Source organism: Rhipicephalus microplus, unplaced genomic scaffold (genome assembly GCF_043290135.1).
Source record: "Rhipicephalus microplus isolate Deutch F79 unplaced genomic scaffold, USDA_Rmic scaffold_48, whole genome shotgun sequence".
Taxonomy (NCBI): Eukaryota; Metazoa; Arthropoda; class Arachnida; order Ixodida; family Ixodidae; genus Rhipicephalus; species Rhipicephalus microplus.
Window position 1 is genome coordinate 744230 of NW_027464621.1, and position 25073 is coordinate 769302.

Consider the following 25073-nt stretch of genomic DNA (forward strand, 5'->3'; position numbering starts at 1 on the left):
ACGACAACAATAATCATGCAACACCAATCTCTTATAGGGCATATTTGAGTTATGGGCCAACAACCGACTTGCTTAGTGCACATATACTGCACCGTTCAGGACCGACAGACAGACAAAAGGATGGACGGACGGACACGAACAGCAAATCTGTCTCATTCTATATTATTAAAGTGAAATCCTTTTTGTCATTGTTGAGATAGTTTCAGTGTGGTTCCGCATGTCATTGTAGGGAACAACGAATACCCCATGGCAAGCTGCACAAAATTTAGTTGTGTTGCAACTGTGCAAGACTACAAGAGTCTACAGGGAATGTGTTTGTCGGCTTGTCTGTTTACCTTTCCAAATGTCCTTCCTCAGTGACCGAGGTGAAAGTGCAAGAATGCGCACATCTGCCTGCAAAGGAAGACGCGAGGTTCTGTCTGTGGTTTAAAAATCTGGCGTTTCCTGCGACAAATGCGGCGACGGCTTCGGAAACCGATGAAATGCAGATAGTGAATGCATGCAGGACCACACGTTCGACTAGCCATACAATTTGATCGGTGAACTGCTTCGACTATGAGGATAAACAAGCATACTCAAGTTAACCAGCTTTCACTCGCATAACCCGGCGTAGCCTGATCCATTTTTTTACTTTGCAAGTTGTCGTGTTTACGTTGCTCAAACTGCGTTTAGTTGCATCACTAAGTCGGCCATTTTACAAATTATGCGGCGATATACTTCACCCACTCGCAATACAAGGGGTACTCGCCTCAAAAACACATGGGCAAGTAGTCGGCTCCAAGCAATCTCGCTTCACTTGTGTAATCCTTTCTCGTTTTATGATAATATACTTTAATACATTCACAAGTTTGTTATTATTGGCTAATATAATGTGGCACTCAACACATGTACAAAAAATATTTGCTTGAAAATTTCTTAACTGTAATCAACATTGATTAATTTAAGGGGAGATGGGAGCCGTAAAACTCAACTTGTTTTGATAACTACATATTTTTCATTTTTTTTGCTTTGGCAAGTATGGTCTCAATACTTTCAAGACAAAAAAACTGTAGATTGCAATTAAACTTGAAGTGGGTTCAAATCGCTTTTGAAAAGCTCAAGGTGGCGACTAAAAACTAAAAGGAGCTCATTGTCTTGAGTACCCTGGAAATTGTCACCTGGCTGCTTGCCTTTGCATTGCAATAAGGAGTTTGCTAATGCTACATGTTAAAAATAAAAATGATTGCCAAGCTCTAATGATGAAAGAAATAATCTTAAACATCTTTTTTGTATAGATGAGCTTTCACTAATACCTTTGAAATGTGTTTTTCTCAAGTTCCTTTTTTTGGGCAACTTCTTCTTGAGGTTAGACATGTTTTTGGTATTTCTGATAGCTCGATCAGGATAACATTTTGCCCCACGTATTCATTAACATGGGAGGGGTGCGAGTATTTCCTTAAAAACTTGATATTGCATGTATAATTTTTGCGTACCTTAAGGGAATAATTAGGGGGGCTGAGGATCCTAAGCATTCTCACATAATTTTTGTTGTCTATTAGAATGTCTTATATGCACTTTTTTCATAGTTATTTGCATTCTACAGTCTATGTAGAGAAATATGAGCCATCTATGACTGAGAACCATGAATGTTTAGTGGCATAAAAAATTAGTCCGAAACCAACTATACATTACACACTGTTGTGACATAAAACTTTACTCTGTAACGTACCATAAAACTAATTATTTATTTGATTATCAGCATAAAAGCCTATTATATATGAACACACACACACACAAACAGCAAAAATTTCATTGGCCTTGGCTACTGATAAACGCAACTTTTTTTTTTTTCTGAAATGCATCTCCGTTCACATGAAGTGTCTGTTAGGTCCTGCGCTGTGCTGTCAGTGGCTTGTGCATGTGGCTATTCGCAACTTCCAGGTACTGTGTAAAATCTGAAGACTTCTTTCGTAGAAAACCGGGTTCAAAGGGCGTATTAACGTCTATCATCTCCGTATTAACGTATTATCATCTCCAGGCGTATTAACGCCTGGAGATGAAGAGCAGATCGTCTACACGTCTGTTTATTGCGGCCTAGATCCAAGAACGCCCTCGCGTGCCACGCGCATCCCTCGTCTTTCTCTTCCTCTCCTCCACCCTATGTCCACTGTTTTTAACATCGTGGTGGCGTTGATCGGTGGCGGCTGGAAGCTCTGTTAAGATGATTGAAAATCTTGGACCTGCTTCAAACAGCAGACACTGTTACTTGTTATCATGCATTTGCAGTCGTTTTTCAGTGTTGTGAACGGCCTCAATATTATCGTAAGCCTATGAGTTTCTCAAGTTGAAGAAAAAGTAGAAAGAAAAAGCGGACTGATTTCACTGCAATCTTCTATGCTCACAGCCTATATACACTGAGGGGAAAAGTAAGCCTCCCGTTCAAATTAGCGCCCCATAAAGCCATCAGGGGTTAAGAGGGTTAAATTTAGAAGGCAAATAACCAAGGCCCGTTAATGTATGCAGCACCCATTTTCTGCACAAGTACAGAAACTTCCAGGTTTGCAGTTCTCGCGCTTAGTTCGTCTGCTCGATACAATCATTGTGCAAACAGTACCAGAGCTAAATTAGGAATGCGTTCCACCTCTAGAATAGAATGAAAGAACCACTTAGAAAAGGTTCATCGCATCATTGCACATCTGAGGCATCTGTGAAGTGCCTCCATGACCTTCACATCTGCAGCAATTTGTGTCCGGTCTTACTTGCTCACGTCAATTTTTTTTTTGTTGTTTTTGCCCCACAATGTGCTTTCTTTTGTACTTCTCAAACACCGAAACATAGAATAGTAACGGGAACGCCACCTCTTAAACGTTAAAATTACTTGTTGCCTCTGGTTTCATTCACTGCTTGCAGACTTCATTCTCTTTATTCTGTTGTTCTTTTTTAATCAAGAAAGTGCCCCAAAATCATATTGCTGGTAATATGACATGCCTAAGTTGGTCCTTTTGCTTCGCTAATGAAAAGCAATTTTTTTCGTCTGCTTATTCTTTGTGCATTTAGGTGAGCTGAACAAGTTTCAAGCAGAATGCAATGCAAGCAAAAGTGTAAGCTAAAGCGTGTCTCTGAAAATACTTCTGATATTGCTGAGAAATATGTACTGAGGCTTTCATTAAAAGTAGACGCATGTGTGCTTTTAAGTGTATTTGTATTACTTCACTTACGATAACATGAAAACAAAAATAAATATTTGCCGTGCCACAGAAGTTTTCAAGAAACACCTGAACCACTCTACGTTTATTGAAAACAGCCATGTAGCAGTGCGATAACTCTGAGTCGATCGTGTGAACTGTGGCATTTCGACGGCCTTTCAAAAGTGCCCGTGTGACACAGGCATTAGCCTCACAGGGGCGCCTGCGCAAGTAGGCGTTTGGTGTGTAGCGACACCACGGACACGAGGAGAAAATAACTTTATCAAAGAAAAAAAAGCGGCAAGATGTGGAAGAATTGTCTCCTTTCCCTAGGTGGCAGCCATGAGTCCTTGAGCTCTGGCGGCATCCTCGGCTTGCCGAAGGACGTCGAGTTGCACTTCTGGGTCTGCGCTTAGCAGTGCGGTCTCCCACTGCTCTCCATTGCTGTATTTTTTATATTGCCCTGTCACTGAGGGGCAAGCTGTCACTATATGATTAAGATCCGCCCTTTGATTGCAGAACTTACACAAATCTGAGTATATCTCTGGGTAGATGTAGTGAAAAGTTACCGGGTTCGGGAACCTGTTGGTTTGTAAGAGGCGCCATGCCGTTGCCTGCTGCTTGTTGAGCGAGGTATGTGCCGGGGGAAATCGGACGCTTCCTAGCCTGTAGTGTTTTGTGATATCTTCATAACTAATCATGCGGTCCCTCTCCGCCCCCGGACTTCGCGCTGCGCGTGTTCGGCCGGCCAGTTCTCGAGCCAGGTCGTGCGCGATTTCGTTTCCGCGGAGGCAGGAGTGAGCAGGTGCCCATATACAATATGAACTACCCGCTCGTCGCAAAAGTTTGCCAGAATTCTTAGCGCTTCTGGTGAGATTCTTCCCTTGGCATAATTTTTAACAGCGGTTTTGAAGTCGCTGATCACGACTTCGACTTTTGTGGAGGCTACTGCTAGTGCTATAGCCGCCTCCTCCGCCACTTGTGCCCTGTCTGCACGTACACTGCCACTGACGAGCTAACGGGGGAGTGTTGGTTCCCTCCCACGCCTAGCCGTGCGTGGCTTTGCCGTGCCCGGGGAAAAGGGGATCCTGGGGGCTGAGCCGACGCTGGGTGATTGGACCTTTAAGGCCCCCCGGCAGAGGCAACACACCCCTTTGGCCCCGGCTTCACATAGACGGCTCCCCTGGGCTGACCCACCCAGGGGAAATCGGCAGTCGCCTTTTCTTGTCTCTCTCTCCCTCCTGATCTTCGTCTTTTCTTTCTTCCAATCTATCCTGTCATCTCCTCACTTCTGTTTACTTCCATCTTCCAGGTGGCAAGGGTTAACCTTGTGTATGTGCCCTCTCTTGGTCACATATTATTGGGTTATAGTGGCTTTGTACAGCTGGCGCTGGCATGCCCTTATAATTGTGCTGCCGCGTCCCCATGTTGGGCTCGATGGTGGGCGGCTGGCATGGCTGCTGAATTTATATATACTTTATGGCCTCTTTTTCATTTCCTAGACTGTCTGATTGCCCTCCTCCTTAGAGGGGGCGCACCGAAGCAACACTGAATGTATTTATAAAGCCGAAAGAAATTTTCCCGCGCTTCCATGTGATCCACTGTGAAACGCAAGAAAAGAACGCAAGAACCATTTCTCCATTTGTCATTTCCAAATGCCTCACCAATGCCCTTGGTTCAGGATATCGGGCTACACAAATGGCTAGCGGGTACCTTCTTCTCGAAGTCCAAACAAAGACCCAGTATGAAAACCTGATAAAACTCGCCTCTTTTGGAACAACATCTGTATCTATCACACCACACCGCTCCCTGAACAGTTCCCGAGGCGTAGTGTCTGATCAAGACTTCGTTAACCTGACAGACAGTGAGCTCCTCGAGGGCTGGAACGAACAGCATGTAACGCATGTGCAGAGAATTCAGATTAGGCCTGATAATAAAGAAACCCCGACAAAGCACCTCATTCTTACATTTTGCACAAGCACACTTCCAGAATATATTGAAACAGGCTACTTGAAGTTAAAGGTCCGACCTTACATCCCCAACCCTCGACGTTGTTTTAACTGCCAGCGATTCGGCCACGGTTCTCAGAGCTGCCGCGGCCGTCGAACCTGTGCAAAGTGTAGTTCGCAGGAACACGCTACAGCCAAATGTGAAGAAGCCACTACCCACTGCGCGAACTGCGATGGTGCTTACTCTCCCACATGCCCTACATGGAAACATGAGAAAGAAGTACTCACCCTGAAAGTAAATGAAAACATCTAGTTTAGTTAGGCGCGCAAGCGTCTACTAATGCAAGGTCCTTCATTTGCGGAGGTGGCACGAAAGGGGGCAGTGCCCCACACCGCTCCCTGAACAGTTCCCGAGGCGTAGTGTCTGATCAAGACTTCGTTAACCTGACAGACAGTGAGCTCCTCGAGGGCTGGAACGAACAGCATGTAACGCATGTGCAGAGAATTCAGATTAGGCCTGATAATAAAGAAACCCCGACAAAGCACCTCATTCTTACATTTTGCACAAGCACACTTCCAGAATATATTGAAACAGGCTACTTGAAGTTAAAGGTCCGACCTTACATCCCCAACCCTCGACGTTGTTTTAACTGCCAGCGATTCGGCCACGGTTCTCAGAGCTGCCGCGGCCGTCGAACCTGTGCAAAGTGTAGTTCGCAGGAACACGCTACAGCCAAATGTGAAGAAGCCACTACCCACTGCGCGAACTGCGATGGTGCTTACTCTCCCACATGCCCTACATGGAAACATGAGAAAGAAGTACTCACCCTGAAAGTAAATGAAAACATCTAGTTTAGTTAGGCGCGCAAGCGTCTACTAATGCAAGGTCCTTCATTTGCGGAGGTGGCACGAAAGGGGGCAGTGCCACCAAAATCCGCAGCGCCCGCAGGTACCACACAAAGTGGACGAGCGGCAGCGCCATTCACCCCCTCAGCCGAAATAGCACAGGCTCTTCCGCCACCAAAAGGTTTGCAGGCCTCCGGACCTGAAGCCCCAGGGCCTTCTGTCTCGACAGATAGCCCTAAGACCTCCGTGCCTGCATGCGTAAACCGCGAGCAGGCATCCAGCACCTCGTCCGAGGTGCTGGATGCGCCTCGTCCAACGGTGTCTTTGGTGCCGAAGGACAGGCGCGGCGCATTGGAGCACGCCAGAAAATCAAAAACCATCATTACAGGGCCTGAAAAGGCTTCTTAACTTGATGCAATACTTCTTTAGTACACACAGCACTCATTTACACTCATAATGGATACACAAATAATACAATGGAACGTCAGAGGATTGCTTAGAAACCTCGACGATATCCAGGAACTCTTACACAAACACTCCCCAAAAGTGCTGTGTATACAAGAGACAGACACACTTAAATTCCAGAAACACCAATTTTCTACGTCGTTATGCAATGTTCAGAAAAGACCGCAATGACGCTGTGTCACCTGGTGGTGTGGCCATTATAGTTGATCAGGGCGTTGCATGTACACATCTATCGCTACAAACATCCCTTGAGGCAGTGGCTGTTCGAGCAGTTCTTTTGAACAAACTTGTCACCATCATACATACCTCCACAGTACCGTCTCGAAAAACATGAATTCCAGTCACTGATACATGAACTACCGGAACCTTATGTGGTCTGGAACATGGTTGGTAGGGTAGCAGGAAGACAAGTACACACACTCCCACTCGTAAACACACAGGGTGACAGCCTGGAAGATCAGGCGAACTTCCTCGGTGCACACTACGAGCAGGTGTCTAGCTTGTCACACTACACTGAAGCTTTCCAAAGATACAAAGCAAGGATAGAAAAGCAGAAACTAGAATACAAGTGCACAAATTACGAGGCATATAACCAACCTTTCAATTTAGCTGAGCTACAAACATCACTAAACTCCTGCAGTATTTCTGCCCCAGGCTACGACCATGTCACGTATGAAATGTTGAAAAACCTGCCGCTCAAAACGCAAAAAACTTTACTCTCCCTGTACAATGCTGACTTTCTGGCACCATCCCTGCTTCCTGGAAAGAGGCTATTATTATCCCTATTTTGAAACAGGGCAAGGACCCTTCCTCAGTTTCAAGTTATAGGCCCATTGCACTTACAAGCTGCCTTTGTAAACTTTTTGAAAAAATGATAAATCGCCGACTTTTACATTTCCTTGAAATACACAATCTGCTCGACCAATGCCAGTGTGGGTTTCGAGAGGGTAGATCCACCACCGACCATCTGGTGCGTATCGAGGCACAGATCAGAGACGCTTTCGTCCACAAACAATACTTCCTCTCAGTTTTTCTCGATATCGAGAAGGCTTACGACACAACATGGCGTTTTGGCATATTAAGAGACTTGTCTCACCTGGGTGTGCGCGGTAGAATGCTTTCCATAATCGAGAGTTACTTGTCCAATCGGATATTCCGTGTCCGTGTGGGCAGTATTCTCTCCCAAACATTTGTGCAAGAAACGGGAGTATCGCAAGGTGGTGTACTCAGTTGTACACTTTTTATTATCAAAATGAATTCCTTGCACCTGTCCATCCCCCGCAACATGTTCTATTTCACATAGGTCGATGACGTCCAGCTTGGCTTTTAAGTCGTGCAACCTAGCAATGTGTGAGCAGCAGGTCAAGTTAGGTTTAAACAAGGTCTCCAAATGGGCAGAGAAAAACGGATTCCGGCTGAACCCAGAAAAAAGCACGTGTGTCTTGTTCTCCTGAAAGAGAGGCATGCACTCAGAACCTGACATTGAACTGAACGGTCAACGTCTGTCTGTCAATGCGGAGCATAAATTTTTAGGCTTAATCTTGGACAACAAGTTTACCTTTGTACCACACATCAAGTATTTAAAAACAAAATGTTTAAAAGCCATGAATGTTATAAAATTGTCACGTACTACGTGATAGGCAATGGGTAGTGATAGGCAATGTCTCATGAACCTGTATAGAAGCCTCATTCGCAACCGCTTAGATTATGGGGCCGTTGTTATCAGTCATCAGTCTTTGACTCAAAGTGCTTTGAAGATGCTGGATCCCGTGCACCATTTGGGCATCCGCCTTTCTACGGGTGCTTTTCGCACCAGCCCTGTAGAAAGCCTTTACGTTGAGTCAAATTAATGGTCGCTTCATCTACAAAGAACCTACATGTCCTTTGAATATTTTCTTAAGGTGAAAGCAGACAAGAAGCACCCCTCATACTCTACTAATAATGATTTGTCGAGCTCCATTCTGTTTCAAAACAGGCCTTCGACGAGGCAGCCCTTCTCAGTTCGCCTGAAGGGTCTAGCTCAGGAAACTGGAGTGTCACTTGTTAATGGCCCCTGTAGTATACCCGCCACCGTGGCAGTGGCAGGTGATGATAGACTGCGATGTGTCTTTCCTAGAAGTTGCAAAACATGCACCTATTGCCCATATCCGAAACTACTTCCTGGAACTTCAACATAAATACACATGTCCTGAGTTCTTTACAGATGCCTCCAAGTCTAACTCCTCTGTGTCCTACGCTGCTGTCGGCCCATCCTTTTCGGATGCTGGCCCTCTACATCCAGGCACAAGTATCTTCACAGCGGAAGCTTACGCGATACTTGTGGCGGCTAAACACATCAAACAACAACTACAAAAAGCAGTAATTTATATGGACTCCCTCAGTGTGGTAACGGCTCTGCACAATCTTAAAAAACAAAAAAAAAAAACCCTGTCCTCGTCTCACTTTACTCTATTTTATGCACACTCTACACACTCAAACAACATGTTGTAGTGTGCTGGGTGCCAGGGCACCGTGAGATCCAAGGCAACGTGATGGCGGATCAGCTTGCTGCATCCGTCCACAAAAGCACTGCCTCTACACCCATATCAATCCCGGCCCCTGATCTTAAGCCGTCTCTCAAACGAAAGCTCAGGGACGTCTGGCAGAGCATGTGAAATAGACACACACAAAACAAACTACACATTATCAAGCCACACCTTGGCCATTGGCCACCAGTATCAAAATCATGTTATACAGAGGTAATACTAATGAGGCTCAGGATAGGACACACATACACGACACACTCATATCTTTTGTCCGGTGGCGATCCACCATTGTGTGACAGATGTGGTGAGGTACTAACAGTTCTTCACATTTTAATTCAGTGCAAGCAGTTAGAAACTCTAAGAAAACAACACTTTCCATTACCCTACCGACAACATATACCTTTACACCCTGCAATGTTCGTCGGTAGGGGACCACTTTCTAGTCATAAATTATTGTTAGCATTTTTAAAAGAAATTCGTAGTTTTCATATCATATACCCGGGCATTCCGTAGCATGACCTCTCCAGAGAGGTTTTCGCTGCGGTGGCTACACAACAAAGCACTTGCCTCACGGCCCTTGGACGCAAAGGTATGAACAAGTGAGGCACTTTTGCTAAAGCCATACATGTCCACCATCGTTTTTTATTATCACCAACTTTTGTCATCTATTCACACCACACACACCTTTCACAGCGTGGTCATGATTTTATTACTTGTATGTTTTTACCCGCCTTACCGCGAGGAATTTGATGGCCCTTATACAGCCGCTATCACAATCATTGTCCGTATCTAAATAAGATGAACTGGCGCTCTTTAGCCGTGAAATGGCCCCTGTGCCAAAAAACATCAAACATCATCAACACAGGCATAAGCAATGTAATCACGAGTTTGCAAACTTCTAACATTTTTCTTGTATGAAAGTGCATCCAACAGTGTTTCGTTTTTTACTTCAAGAATGTTTGTATTTTTAATCTGCTTTCTTGGTACAGGCTTTATTGCAGTAAACAGTTCCTGGGGGGACTACTGCTTGCTTCAATTTTTGTGAGGTTATGAAAGTTCTTTTACTGCACTGTGCAGCGGATGGCACCATGACAGCCAATGACATGGATGAAGGTGCTGGAGTCTACGGGGATGCCTTTGACGGTGTAACGTCCGACGGAAGTCTTTTGGAGAGTTTATTTCATCCTAAACAGCAGCCACATGACACTGACCCTAAACTCATGTAAGCAGACTTTCTTTCTTTGATTTAGAGGCTGCAGTTACGTGGATTCTAGTCGATATTCAGTTTTTCAGTTTTGCCTTGGTTTCACTTAAAGGGGCCCTCAACACTTTTCATGACCTCATTGTTTTAGATATTTTTCTTGCTGGTTGCGTACACTGAATGAAGGCTTAAGAAATAGGTGCTGCAAAAACGGCAGCGATGGGAGCACACAGTGCAAAGTTATTCAGCTTACAGATATCAAAATACAATGAAATGGATGCTTCTCTCAACTCGATTTCGGCGGGCTCACTTGATCGTGCTTCCCTCACCTTGTGACGCCAGAAGGCTGCCCATTGAAATGTACTTAAAGCCCCATTGTACAGGAAGCTTGTATTCCATATTGACCGTTACGTTTAACGTATTGGGGACGCTGTTGCAATGGTAACAAATAATGTGGTACTTGAAGAGGGAACGACACGTGCGAAATGAGGCAGCTCGCAAACACTTCTGTAATGTTTTGTAGCTTTACTGGTCTTTATTTTTGTGGTGGCGTCTATATATCAATGCTCTTGCATATTTTATTCTTTTAGCTTCTTCAAACAACAGTGCCTGGAGCGTCCCCGGTCCTTACCTCCAGCATCGTGGCATTTGGCGCATTCTTTGACTGGCTTTGCAGTTTTCACGCTTTATTCTCTTCTGCGTTCAGTGGAAAACCATGATAAAGAAAAAAAGAAATGGAATAGTAATCCCTATTTTGATGCAATGCCGTAATAACATTTAACAATACATTTATCCAATCACAGGTCTGCACCTTTCGTTGTCATTTCTGCTCGCAATAGTTCTGGCGAGCGCCACTACAAGTTATGTTGTCAGCACCGATGTTTTAAAGCGTTAGAGGGCCCCTTTAACATGAGTTAGGTAAATAAATAAATATGCATACTGTACTGTCATTTCAGCTGACCGACCCGTCCCCTGTGTTACTGGTGTACAACTCTGAAAACGAGCTCACTGTTAAAGCATTTCAGGATTCAAATCTCCATCAAATAAATTTGTTCATTAATGTGTATGATGGGTAATTAATGTTTAGTAACTGCAGGTAGTGTTGACTTTATGTTCACTGTACTTCTTGCAGATTGCTACAGGAGGATGAAGAAGATGTTAGTGTGGACATGTGCGGAACAGAAGTGCAAGTTTCTGTCAGTTGTCCTCGAGAAAATGATGGCAGTAGCAACCGGGTTAGTAGTAAATTTTATTGCGCATTGTAACTAAGTGTTTTGCCATTGCCTAAAAAGGTAATAATAAGTTGGCAAGTTGTTCTGATTGCTGACTCGCCATTACATTCTTTTGCCACTTGACTGCCTTTTTATTTATATTACAGTGAAACTTCAACAATTTAAACTGAGCCACGAGGCAGTGTAGTCTGTCATGTGGTGCTGAAAGTGGTAGGAAGTGTAGATAAAGCTGTAGTGTTGAGCACGGCTCTTTGGATGTCTATCGTTGATGAAGGAGTTGCTGTTTCAATCAGTAGTTGCAAGAACAGTGGTCAGTTCAGGAGGTACCACTATATGATGAAAGAGGTTCTCCTTTTCTCTCTTCAGAGCATGTATTTTGGGGTTGATTCATTGAAAAGAACCTGTAATGCGCATGGCTTATAAGAGTGTTACCATGGGTGTTCATTGACTCCGCAAGAAAAGAATACCACAAGGTGTCGTTAACAGCAAAGTAGATAACAAAATGCAGAGAAAATACAGTAGACTCTCGATTATTCAAACTCTGATAATTCATACTTTTGGTTAATTCAAACAAAATGCAATTTTTTGGTTGGCTCTCTATTCTTTCAATGTATTTAAAAGCTCCCAATTCAAACACCATCATTTGGTTAATTCATACTTTTGGCAGTTCCTTACCAGAAAATATGTGCTGCTTTCTTATTACTATTTAAAAATTTCCATGCTTAAATAATCTCAAGTCTCAAAATGAAAAATAAGCACCTCAGGCTTTCAAGGAAAAAGGCTTTGCTAGTAAACAAATGTTTGAAACAAAGCACACAAATGGTAAACTGTGTTGTGCTGAAAGCACATACCTATAGCAAAGAAGCAGTTGGGGATTCACGATTTCTTTAGAAGGCCTGATCAGCAGTAAATCGCCAATAAACTTGTGAACCTTACACCCCTGCTTTCTCTTCATTGCGTGTAGTTGGGGTTTAAAAACACTTGAAAAATTTCTAAATGTGATAAAATCTATGCTTAGTCATAATGCGTGGTGTCACCTCACCCAGTGTCATCTATCTGAGAACTTCTGATAATTCAAATAACTGACGAGATTCGACTGTATTAGATAAAACAGATCCTAGTGCGCCTGAGACAAACAAGAGGTTAATTCAAGGCGTAAGTCCTTTCAAATCAAAATCTTTCAGCACATGTTCACAGCACTCAAAAGGGCTGTTATTCTGTGCGCTAAAGAGACGAACAACTGTGTGGTGAAACTATAGTGATACTGGAGTGATTCGATCGGCAAGGCTCCGGCGTATTCCCTTTACGGGGATGCTGCTAGGTGGCACTATCTCTACATTTTCTAGCAGCTTCAGCGGTATTGTCGGACCCGCAGGTCGCGGGATCGAATCCCCGCTGCGGCGGCTGCATTTTTGATGGAGGCGGAAATGCTGTAGGCTCGTGTGCTCAGATTTGGGTGGACGTGAAAGGACTCCAGGTGGTCAAAATTTCCGGAGCCCTCCACTGGGAGTCTCTCATAATCATATGGTGGTTTTGGGACGTTACACCCCACATATCAGTCAATCAGTCAGTGGTATTATCGGATTGCTGCGTGCCTCTTCAGAGTTGCAGCTAGCTGGGTTCACTTCTGATGCGCGCATTTGCCTGCTGGTTCGTGCAAACCCCAAGGATCTAGGTCACTCACTGCATGACAAAAATAGCTTTCAACGCCCTGATACGACTAAGTCCCCCCCCCCCCCCCCCCCCGAAAGCGTGGTGAAAGTATTTTTCTTGAGAATATAAATATTTGGGTGCTTGAACTGACAGTTATAACACGCACATTGGTTTGCGCCCATGTCTGTCAAAAAAACATGTTGCTGAATGGGCAAATTCAAAATGATTCTGAATGATGTTCAGTCGCTGGGCTAACTACTTGGAGGGGCTAGGTGCACAAGAAACAAATCTAACGTGCCAAATTTGACGGTTTATGCCTATTTCAAATATGAAATTGTTTTTTAGTATGTAGTTCTCAAAATACAAAATGTTTTATGGGTACTTTTAGGGGCAAAATTTTTTCTAAACTGAGAAAGTTGCAAAGCAAATTAGCATATCCAAATAATCTGGAATCGGAACTGTAGGAAGTGCAATGAAAATGGATGGTTGAAACCTTCTTAAACAAAAGTTATTGTATGTAGGAAATTCATGAATGAAATCCCAGCTTGAAATTGATTTATTTGGACTGCACACATTTAGCAGAAAGCATTTTTTTTCCTGCTCAGATTTCGTTTCTTTGTAGCGTGGTTTGCAGTTCTGGTGTATTTCAATTTTTTTGTGGTTGGGGGCAGGGTGCTTGGGTCCTGAGGTGCTTTTTCTTGTGTATATAGCAAAATTAAATGTACCCGATTTCTGAATCTACCAAAGGTTATTATTTGTATCCCCATTTGGCCTCTTTGGCGCTCATGTACTGTGAAGTACAAGACCAACCATTAGATTTTACCCTTTTCACATCCACTGAAAGCGTCCGACCTGGTTAAAAAAAAAACAAGTGCAGGGAAGTATTGTTCAAAAGTTGCAGTAGAAATGGCCCTTAGTGAATCGTGACAAATGACAAAAGACGCTCAAAAATTACAAATTACTCGTAAAAAGCCCATCTATCAAGTCATTGGCTGAATTGAACATGGCACCCTCGGTCGTTGCAGAGATTGCCGCAAAAAGCCGCTGCTTGTCCACGCGCGCATGCGCGATCACACCAAGAAAGCCGCGCATTTGAAGAAAAAGGGTGCTATAGGTCACGAGAGACACGTGACAAATTTCTGTATGCCTGCCATCTCTCCCTGCTTAGCTTCCAGCGCTATCGTCGGCACGAGAGAAGAGAGAATGCAAATGCAGCATGTGACAAATCTTGGTAACTCCACTCGCACTGGACGGAATCTTGAAATTTTCGGTGTGTTGAATTCGTCAGGCAATAAGCTCTTCCATTGACTTCAATCCATGGTTATTTGAAAAAGTGTTTCAGGGCTCCTTTAATACGTAGGTACGTATTAAAGGAGCTGGGGACGGGCGCCGTAAACTATGCACTAAATGCACTACGCATAAACCACCAGCTGCAATTTTGCATCTCCTGATATGCGCCGTGGCCGCCAACCGAGGAAGAAACACGGTGCCACAGGAAATATTGCTGAAAGTGCCCACCGCAAAGCCATTTCTTTCTTTTTGCCAAAGTACAGAAAGGTTTCTGACTCCCGATAGCACGCGGTGGCAAGGCCGATGAGTATTTCGAAACTATTGTGGGATCTGGGCATAGCCTCCTATATTTTTTCATGCCCGCCGAGTGGGGAGCGGAGCAAGGCGCCCCCCGCCCGTACCTTCTATTTCATGCGCTCGCCACCATACGGCGCTGTACCTTCTATTTTATGCGCTCGCCACCACACGGCGCTGTCACCCCATACCCACTCTCAGAGCAGACGACGCGACTAAGCTGTTGCGCGCATGCTTTTGGAGAGAAACTGGCGTTCGTATTAGAGATGGAGCTGTAAAATAAATGCGCAGGTTGCATTGGTGTTTCTTCATGATGCACAGGGGTGATAGAAAAAAAAAAAAAAACTCAAACAGTGCGGCGCGATCTTTGCATCCCGCTGTGACCCTGGTGGGAATAAAAATAAAATATGCTAGAATAGTTTTATTCTAGTGGCTTTTAATTATCATGCAGGATACAACAACCCGAAAAGAAATTCGAAACAGCAGAGAATATAGATGCCGCACTTTTCGCGTTTCTTTACATCCCCACAGTACATTGAAAGCTAGCAACATGAGGCATATTGTGAAAACTGGACCTTTCACTTAGGCCCCCAGCTGTGAGATCAAGCTCACAGTTTCAGGGTCTTTCGTGAAAGCGGCTTTATTTCGAACAATTTGGTGACGTCATGTTTGTCTGTCGCTTTCAGAGCGAAGTTGGTGAATATTGGGCGGAAGAACTTTGTCAGCAACAGTTTGAGCAAATTCTCCTGGTGCCCTGGCTTCGAACACATCAAAGCTTTATGCTCGCGGAGGGTTTCAGCAGCATTGTTCACAGCCTCCTTTAGAGGGTGATGCATACGCCTTCTTGTCGCTAGAAGAACTTCGACGAACTTCTGTAGTGCGTAGAGAACATTTTGAAGTTGTGCAGACGGATAAAGGAGTCACCAGGGTCTTGGTGTTTAATGAGCGAGTCCGATGGGGTCGAGGCGCTTGGCTTTGTTAAGAGCGCGAAGCACTCCTCACATTTGATGTTTTCTCGTACGGCTCTTGCGAGGTAGTCACCGACCATAGCCAATGCGGCCACATCTGGAGTGGGAAGTAGAGGCTTATCTAGGTTTAGCCGCTCTATGAGCTCTCTAAGTGCAACTGCAGGGAATTCCTCGCTGGTTTGCACCCTTGTGTTTTTCTATTACGGCAGCGTTGACAAGCAATTACTCTCTTCTGCTGCCATTATGTTGCTTGTACTCGACGCCGATGCGACACCGGTCTTGAGGGTTTTCTCAATGCCTGTGAGCACGGCACGGACGTCCGTTTGACCATTTGATCCTGCTGATTTCCTTAGCCAGCCAAAGAACGACTCGAGAGGGTCCGATAATATTTTCCTCGTCAAAACGAAGTGAAAAGACATCTCTTCAAGAAGATATCTAATGCACTCAACGTTGGAACGAGTTGTGATCACAAGACCCTCGTAAGTCTCTTTGGTTAGGAAGTTCTTTGCCAGGCACTGACTTTTGAGATCGGCCAGGTAGTCGAGGAAGCTTATCTCCAGCCAGATTAGCCGTTCATCGCCTGCAGGTTCAAACTGCTTGCAGTCTGCATTCTTCTGATGTATGTGCTGGGTACAGTTACTCACGTCCATGAGCACGAACCAGCGGTGCACGGTGTCCATAAATTGCACCGTCGCTCCGACACCCGCGAAGCTTGCGTCGCACGTGTGGCCCGCCTGTTCTTGCAAGAGCTTCAGTGCAGTTGTCACGGGAGGAGAAAACACTTGCACTGCTCTCTGCACGTTCATTTTTTCCATATTTGTAGGGAATACGGGCTTTCTCGTCAAAAATCTTACTGGCTTTACAAGGCTGCCTTGCTGCATTTTGTAGAGTCTCTTCAAATGGTTCGATGATATTTTGCCGCCTTTTCCGATGTCACGGGACAAAAACTGTGATTGCGCATTTTTGATCAGGTGGCACTGATCGAATGCAAAAAAGAGCTTTCGATTCGGTTTTCCAGGGTGGTCACTGCAATGCTTGAGGCTTCCGTTGCACAGAAGTTGCATAGCCAAGACATTGATCTTGTGGTTGTCTGTGATAATGCGCACGACGATAAATCCTATTTCTTCAACTTCCTTCAGAACGTGTCTCATGAGCATGTGCAGCTCACGGCCTGTGCAGTTTCTCATGAAAAAGTACGCCACGGGTATTTTGAGCGAAACTGAAAGGCTGTTAAGGACGAAACACAAGAGTGAGTTGGCCAGCACAGGCTCATTTGTTGTTTCTTTGGGGAAGTTCACACCATAGTCCACTTCACCGATGAAGGCATCTCTTTGCTTGTGATAAAGTAGCTGTTGTTTGACTTTCATTTCGTCTACAATTAAAGAGCATGCCCTTGCTTCCAACGAGGGATGAGAAGCGAGTTCTGCAGACAGCCTTTGCTTCACGAGTTCGGTTACGCCAACTTCTCTACGTGATGAGCCCAGAAAGCGCTCGAGGGTACTTAGACAGGGAAGCCGAAGAATACCTGTGCTCCTTACATGTTCGTATGCACGAGTTGAGAGGTTACGCAACACCACAGCATGACGTACTGTCAGCTCAGACCACGTTGGTTTCTTCTTCGCGAAATTCTGAACTTGTTCCACTAATATTGAAGCAGCCAAGTCTTTCTCTTTCGCTTTCTCCACAACTTGCAGGAATGCAGACACATAGGATTCTTCCTTGAGCTTTTGCAGTTCCTGTTTGTACTTGTCGACGGTGTTCTTGAGCCGCTCAATTCGCACGTTCAAGTCTCGCTCCTTACGTCTCCACTTTCGTTTGTCCATTGCTGAAACCGAGGATAATGACGACACCTGCACAGCTCTGTCCACTTGCACGGTCGCTGTAATGCAGCGCTCGCTTGCGCCGTTTTCCAGAGGTAGCGGCAGTTCGCTTGCGGTGCAATCCATCAGTGATAAATCTTCAGAGTCGACGTCGACGGACGGCAAGTCATTGCGAGGAAGTGAAGGGGTCTCCAGTTGGCTCTCAACTGCTCTTCGTTTCCGCGGTGGTGTGTTCACTGGCGCAGCTGCCTCGCGTTTTCTCACAAACGCGTCGCTTCTCTCTCTCTTTTTTGGAAGCTGCAGGTACGGAGGATACTCTTCGAAAATGCCGGGAACAGCGTCTTTCTTGAGTTTGCGAATTTTGCAGCCCTCCTTGAAGTAGGAGGAACTGAAGTGTCGGCTGCATACAGTCGAGTAGCACGACGTCGTATTCGGTGTCCAGTCGTTCCGAGAAATGACCTTTAGCCATTTTGCTCGAAGTTATGGATCACTTGGTATCTCGTGGAACGATATGCCCGGCGTCCGTTGTTTGCTCGAAGACTTGCAGCGTGGTACGCAGCAGTACGGCATCTTGTAGGATACAGAGCAACCTTACTGATTCCACACTGCAGATAGAAAACCGAATTAGTATGTGAAAAGTAATGCAGCATGAATATGCACCGTAAATCACAGTTTTTAGAGTAGCAAACAATATAGATAGTGACGGCGCTAGCAACTCACACATGGACCCGTAGAATAGTAAACAAACGGTCGCTTCATTCACTGGCATTGAACCTTAAGGATCAGAACGCTGTTAGAACAATAAATGTTCATGTAAATAGTTAAACGTACTTCCACTTGCAGCGTTCCGAATTTGTGCTACGATAGCGTAGGGCTGCCTTTTACACTTACACCAGAGACCACGTTAACATTAGCGGTCAGATTTGCAGCGATATTGCGTTCTTATCACGTTAAATTGCATATACCATTTGTTGTTTTTGAATCTTTACAGGCCGCGTCTTATTCCGCGAGCACTGTACACATTGTCTGCGAGTTCTGTCATGCTTCCCTGATAGTCCAAACAAAAAACATAATTAAAACCGTTGCTTCCGCAAGACACACAAGCTTACCTGAGGCAAACACGACGGACACGGGACAACTTTTGCTTGTAGAGCCACTTTTGTAGGTACTTCGAGGGCTTCGAGGTGCCTCAACACGTTGCAGCGTAGCGAACTATGCTGCTATGCTGACTATGCTTGGTACGCTCCAGAGCATGTACGGGCAAGTATGGGGTGCGAGCGCCACTTGCGGAGAAGGCAGGCGTAAATCGAGGAGGAAGAGAGAGGGCAGCGGACGGCCGCCTCCGCTGCTCCACTGCGCGGGCATGAAAAAATATAGGAGGCTTTGGTCTGGGATATGCAGCGTGGTACAGCGACAGAACGGACACAGTTGGCTGTCCATGATAGTTTTTCAACGGTCTGCTTTTTAGTGATAACTGAAGTTTTCTTTCTTAAAATGCAGTACAGTCATGGAGAGCGACATCGTTTGCTGCATAACTAGTTGCTTGCAGCGCTTTGCTCACTCTGCGCACACCGTCACTGCTGATCCGCTTGCTGTAGAGAACACCCTCTCCGCTTCAGGCCATGCACAGATTCGGCAAGTAGCCTGGTGGGTTAACGCGACAATGAGGAGCTTTCCACAAGCAATGCACTCTTCGCGATGCTCTAGTAGTCCTGGCAACGGACGGAGGCACGTTTGGGCTGTCGCTAAATAAAAGCGTCCAGCATGGTAACAACAGTGCTACACTCGCTGTACGTTGCGCGTGTTGGCATAATACTTATCGGCTGATTTCTGCACTTATAAACATGGCGGAAAACCATTCACGGCACATGGTGGCATCTGCAAGTTTACAGCGCAGTAAAATTTTGTGGCGCGAAACGTTCTCGTGGTACGGACTAACCGCTAGGCATAACTAAACACTACGGCTTAAGGGGTTTGCGAATGCATTAGTCTGTATAAGACTCGGTCGGGGATTCGTCGCAACTACATTTAGACCTTTAGTACGCTTAAAGTAGGTGCGCACTAACGATGTTTGACTGTAGTGGCGATATTTATTGTGGAAGAAGCCTTGAAAATATGTCATTGATTTCAGTAGCAATGCAGGGGACCATTACCATGTGCACCAAAGTCCGCCCAGTTTGAGCAACCTCTCAGTATCTCACTCCAGGATCCGTCCCTCGCACTGTTTATTGGCCTTTGTGAAACCTATATTCATACTCATTTTTGTGGTTGCATACCTCTCTCACGGCTTCGACGGGGAAAGACAACACAAACAGCCTTCGTGGAAGGATCTTCTCTCTTCCTGCAACCAGTGCTAGTGGTCCCGCTGAAGTTAACATTTTTCAGATAAAGAGCAGTGACCTTCAGAACATGCCGGATATGTTTACATTAATAGACCTCTACTGGTGTATGTCACAGTGTGACGTCACCGGTGCACGTGCAAGGTGGTGGTTGGCAAAACACTCCCGCCGGTGGCTGAGTGCAATGCAGACGCTCGGTGCTTGGAGCAAATTTTTTTTCGTTTTGAAAACTTAATCCTGATTTCATAGTGGCAACATTAGCTGTGGTATGTGTCAGAGAACGTCTAGGTGTGTGATAAAGTGCGTGATGAAATATTCGCGACGCTGGCGAATCTTGGAGAAGTGAACACACGTGGCGGCCTGTGCGTGGAACAGCGGCATCATCTTCGAAAATGTGCAGTGATGACTGTGGCGTGTAGTGTGCATTGAAAAGCATCGACAATATTGGTTCACCTTTACGGATGGTGAAACTGGGAGTACTATGCGTGGTGTGTGCATTGTGAATGACGCGATGCGTCCTGTTTGCGAAAACACTGGTATTCGTTGTGGGCCGATTTCAGTAACCGGTTGTCGATGGAACTTTACGGTCTGACATTGTAGTCAAAGTAAAAATACATTTGACGCGATCATCTGCGAGTGGGTACATCTCAGCGTATGCGCGGCGTGCAGAAAAATAAAAGTGCATGATCTCCGGCTGATATATACGACTACGCATGACTGCATATATGCTTCACCAGGGCTATAACTCGTATTATCGCATACCTGATACGTGTTAATGAAAACAGCGGAGATTTTCGTTTATCTACTTGGTACTCTTACGGATTGATTCTCATGAGGTGACGATGCGCATTAGAAGTGTGTATCAGGCTTAAAGAAGCAATATAGGTACGAAAACACGTTATAGGTGTCACATGCAGCAAGGTAACTGTACCAGACATATATTATTAAGATATAGGGTTTTACATCACATGAATGTTCACTGGGTTATTGAGAAATGCAGCAGCAGAATTTCACTTCGATTTTCACGAGGATATGTTAATCTCAGCCTAACCCATGAAAGAATCTTATCCGTGATGTCGCGCACAGCAGCTCAAAACCATGCTGCCGTCAATGCTGCACCTCGTTTAAAACTGCATTGCACATACCACGATGGAAATTGAATAAGTTTACATCCATGCCATGCAAATATTTCTCTAAGTGCCAGTAACTGTGTACATTCAAAACGTTCGTTTTCAAAAAATATCAGATTTTTTTTATGGTGCCATCTACGTGGGTGAAGCCCACTGCGTGCTAGTCGCGTCTCTCATTACACTCCATCCATCCAACTACGACGAGCAAATTTCCACACTATGAGCAGTGACCCTTCCGCGACCCCCTTCTTTCAAAGGCTGTGACTTTAGAACATAGCAATGTAGAAATTTCTGTCGAAGTAGTGAAGACACGCAGCTCTGCTATGCAGAAAGATGCCGCCGTAGGAACTTTCTTGCCAACCAGCACCTGCTCCGAGAGAGGGTATGGGGGGTGGGGTGCCCGCAGTGACGTCACACTGTTTACAAACGGAGAGGTCTATTGCAGCAGCAATAAAACTGCCCGAGGATAGAGTAAAACTTATCAGTGCATATCTGCTGGTGTTCGAGGCAGTTTGACAGGCTTTCATTGTCCATACTATATTCTGACAATTAAAAGTTGTCTTCTGTGTGTATGTTTTTACCATCATCTAGAGATTTCTATTCAGATCCATCAGAATCTATGTTTGCCATTCTTGTGGAGCACTCGCGAGTGACTTTGACTCCATAACTCAAACCATGAGCGCTCACCTTCCCGACTGTGAAGGAGCTTGAAAAATTTTCTCGTGGTTGACAAAAACTCAAAAGTGAAACTGATGATATACTTCCTCTTTTATCCTTTGGATAGCATCAGCTGTCTAGAAACGTTCATGGCAAATTCTACTCATCGAGCAGGAGCAAGTTTTCTGGCTCCAAAGCGGACAATCTGCGTTTCGGGGGTAGATTCGAAGCAAGTTCGCATTTTCCACTGGTAGATTCGGAGCAATCCACTCTGCGAAGAAGCATTCCGCGTGCTCTGTCTTGCAGAGTCGGATTTCTCCGGAACTCCGAGAATGCATTGCCGTCATTTCCCGTACAGTCGGGCAGCTGGGTTGCCCTCAGCGTTTTTAAGGCGGTCTAGTAACCCTGTGCTCTTGTTTACATTCCTAAAATTGGAAAGCAGTAGCCCTGCTTTCCGCGAGACTGCGTGGTCGAAACGCGTGCTTTGCAGTGGCGACACAGTTGTCATTGAAATGCTGAGAGCAGAGAAGAAAATCGTTTCAGGTACCGGTTTAGTGACGTATGCGTAAAAAACTTCCAGAGAGACCTCACGCGGGGCATTCTCATAATCCGCTCGCAGATCTCGTTTGGCACACTCCGAGTGCTCGCTCCAAGATTTCGGCAGCCACTCCCGATCTACCAGGGGAATTCGCCATCAGAGAGCACAGAAATTTGAAGTTATCAATGACATCCTAATGAATGAAATAGATGTAGTTACAAAAGTGTTGAAGTTTCAATGATGTTGAATTACTGTGCAAAATTCCTTGGTCAAATAATTTTTTGTTCTGAAAAAAGTTGCATTTTGTTTTATATCCTAGCCTTGAATTTGGTTCCGAACTAAAAAAAAAAGGCAAAAAAAATGGCTGCAGAGAAAAGAATTGCAGCATGTGAAGGGCTCAAGCACTCATATGCAAGACAAGTTCTCATAATAAAATGTCGAATATGGGATGGGATATTAAATTGAAACCAAGTAGATTCTTTCACCTTACCATCCCTCAAGATTACTTATTTTGGTATTTACTTCCAGGTAAAAATCAAGAATATTGTTGATTACACCTGGGATCTGAAGTACAACTATGGAAAGCAAATTTCCTTGCATATGTCTGGAACATACTTAGCATATGGTTTGAAAGGTAAGTTACCTTACATTTTTTACAGTGTATGCTGTTTTGAGCTTGCAACAACAGCCGATTTTAGTGGCTTAGATTTTGGTGGCTTGGTGGTGGTGGTGCAGCGGTTGATTATGAATGAAATGGGGTTCTAGTTGTACAGTTAAACCTGCCTATAACAAACCTTCGTATAACAAATTCCTGTATGTGACGAAGATTTTCTGTTCCCCGCCGTTAATCCATAGAAGCACATGTATTTGTGGCCTTTATGCAAGAAAGTAACAGCGGGAGACTTCCTTGATGTAACGAATTTTCGCCACGGACAAACTAGAAATTACGCTCCGGATTTCATTGTATTGGCACGAGCATGCACTCTCCGCGATTTCCGCGCCGTTGACGAAGTGCGAAGCAGCGGCAACAGGCTCGTGGCCCCTGTGACTCCCAGGTGCTAGGGAGTGCTAGTTATTGGGCTAGGTGTGCTCAAGGCAATTCTCCACCCCTCAAGTCGGCGTTGCCGGCGTTCTTGCCGCTGCGGGCGCATGTGCCCTCTTTCTTAATTTAAACAACAACAACAAAAAATACTTTTGCATTTCAATGCGATGCGTTTTCCGTTCGTGTCACATCTGTGAAGACACGCTCCATATGGAAGGCGCTTAATCAATAGTTTTTCCGTGGTATTTATGTTGTTCGCTCTTCATTTTCGATGCCGTGCGCACATGCATGTTTCACTGCGCGCACATGGTGGGGCCCTCGACGACCATCTTTGTTTCTTTTTGGTATGTGGAGAATCGTGTCACCACCAAGAGGACATAGATTAGGCTCGGAAACTAGCCAAGAACCACAGCGCTGACGACGATCTTCGGAGGTCGACTCGTCGTACGCTTTTGCCATCTTGCGTCGCGCTGCGAGTTCGCAGGATCATAGCCTCCGTGATTACCTGATTAGCTCTGGCAACAACACGACAGTGCGTTGAATTCTACGCAATGAATGCAATAGCAACAAATTTCATTGTCATACAAAGTAACGCTGACAGCCAACTCTTTTGTATTCGATATTGTGGAACTCCTACAAAACGCCTGTTGTAAGCAAACGCGGCCGCTTCACGGAGAAGGGTTCTTTTCACACACGCGTTAAAACTGCACTGATGCTTGCTGAGATAGCACGTGTGCCAGCGATCGACTGCAGCCTTAAAATCAAAGTTCATGCATCGTTGCATCTAGAGTACCCCCCCTACCCTCCACTTTCGCATTTTGTCATGCCTGTTTAAGATGGGTGGTTTCCTTTTTGTTTGAGCATATGACGGGAGTTCTAACACGGGGGAATGTTATCGTATGCGCTCTGCAGGTGATAAAGTTGTGCCGGCTCAAGTGATCTCTGCTTCAGCAGTGCTCGCGCGCTTTTACCTAGCTCGATAAAGTTGCGATGCGTGGGAGCATGTTCTCGATTTGAACTTGTTACGCAACATGGTGGCCTTGGCATAAACCCGCCAAGAGTGTCCATTTAATTGCTATTGTGATAATAATGCAGTTTTATACTGCTAAATAAGTGTTTTAGGTTAGCTCTGCCTTCACTTCCCCTTTTGATTAATTCGTGCATTTATTTTTTGAATTTTTGTACCGAACCTGCATATTACGATATCCTCCTTATAAAGAATTTTTTTGAAAATTTATCAACTTTGTTATATTCAGGTTTAATTGTATTTGAATCTTGGCACCCTGCTTGCCAGTTGAGTTCTACCACAGTGCCACACCGATACTTGGAACTTCATTAGAAAAAGATTGTCCAAGTGGTTCCTCGCCGACATGATTCGAAGCAAATGTAGTGGGCTTATTGTTTATCCATTTAACAAGATATGCACATGAGGAAACAAGGTAGTGCTTGAGGTTTGGGATCTTGTTCCCTTGCCTTGCTTGGCCAGTGTTTTGTCACCCTGCAGTTTCGCCGGGTATTGCAAGAGGTTTTACATGATCATGCATGTACCATGTGGATTTAACTTTTCTAGTTGTTCAATGAGCGGCAGGTTCATGAAATAGTGATCAAAAAAGAGCAATGTTTCCGGTGGCAATGTTCTTGCTACCAGCGGTACTACATTTGGCCCCAACCTAAGGTCCAGGCCATTGTCAATCTTTTTGAAAGCTTTGCCCTGGTAAATGTCGAAATCCAGGACAAATCTATTGGGGCTGGCAAGTAAAAAATTCTTCAATCCCGTAGGGTGCGGCTTTCCAGGCACGTACTGTTTAGGCAGGGTCACACCTGTAAAAGGGAAGATCTGCTTATTTATACAGTCGAATGTTGGTCTTGGCAGCTTGTGGCGTCCAGGTTGCACTTCGTTTGGAATCTATTTGACTTTCTGTAGTTGGTCATTCTTCCGATCTTCTTTGTTGAAGTCTAG

At 45.0% G+C, this 25073-nt stretch overlaps 1 protein-coding gene across 3 annotated transcripts in view; it reads left to right on the plus strand.

Moving 5' to 3' along the window:
* LOC119176980 (enhancer of mRNA-decapping protein 4) overlaps positions 1–25073 on the plus strand; it is a 311927-nt gene that overhangs the window by 14467 nt on the left and 272387 nt on the right. For all 3 annotated transcript variants that reach the window (XM_075884808.1, XM_075884809.1, XM_075884810.1), the window contains exons 2-4: positions 10027–10171; positions 11283–11385; positions 22600–22705. In XM_075884808.1, coding sequence (XP_075740923.1) covers positions 10027–10171; positions 11283–11385; positions 22600–22705 — 354 coding nt within the window. The remainder of the gene's footprint in view (positions 1–10026; positions 10172–11282; positions 11386–22599; positions 22706–25073) is intronic.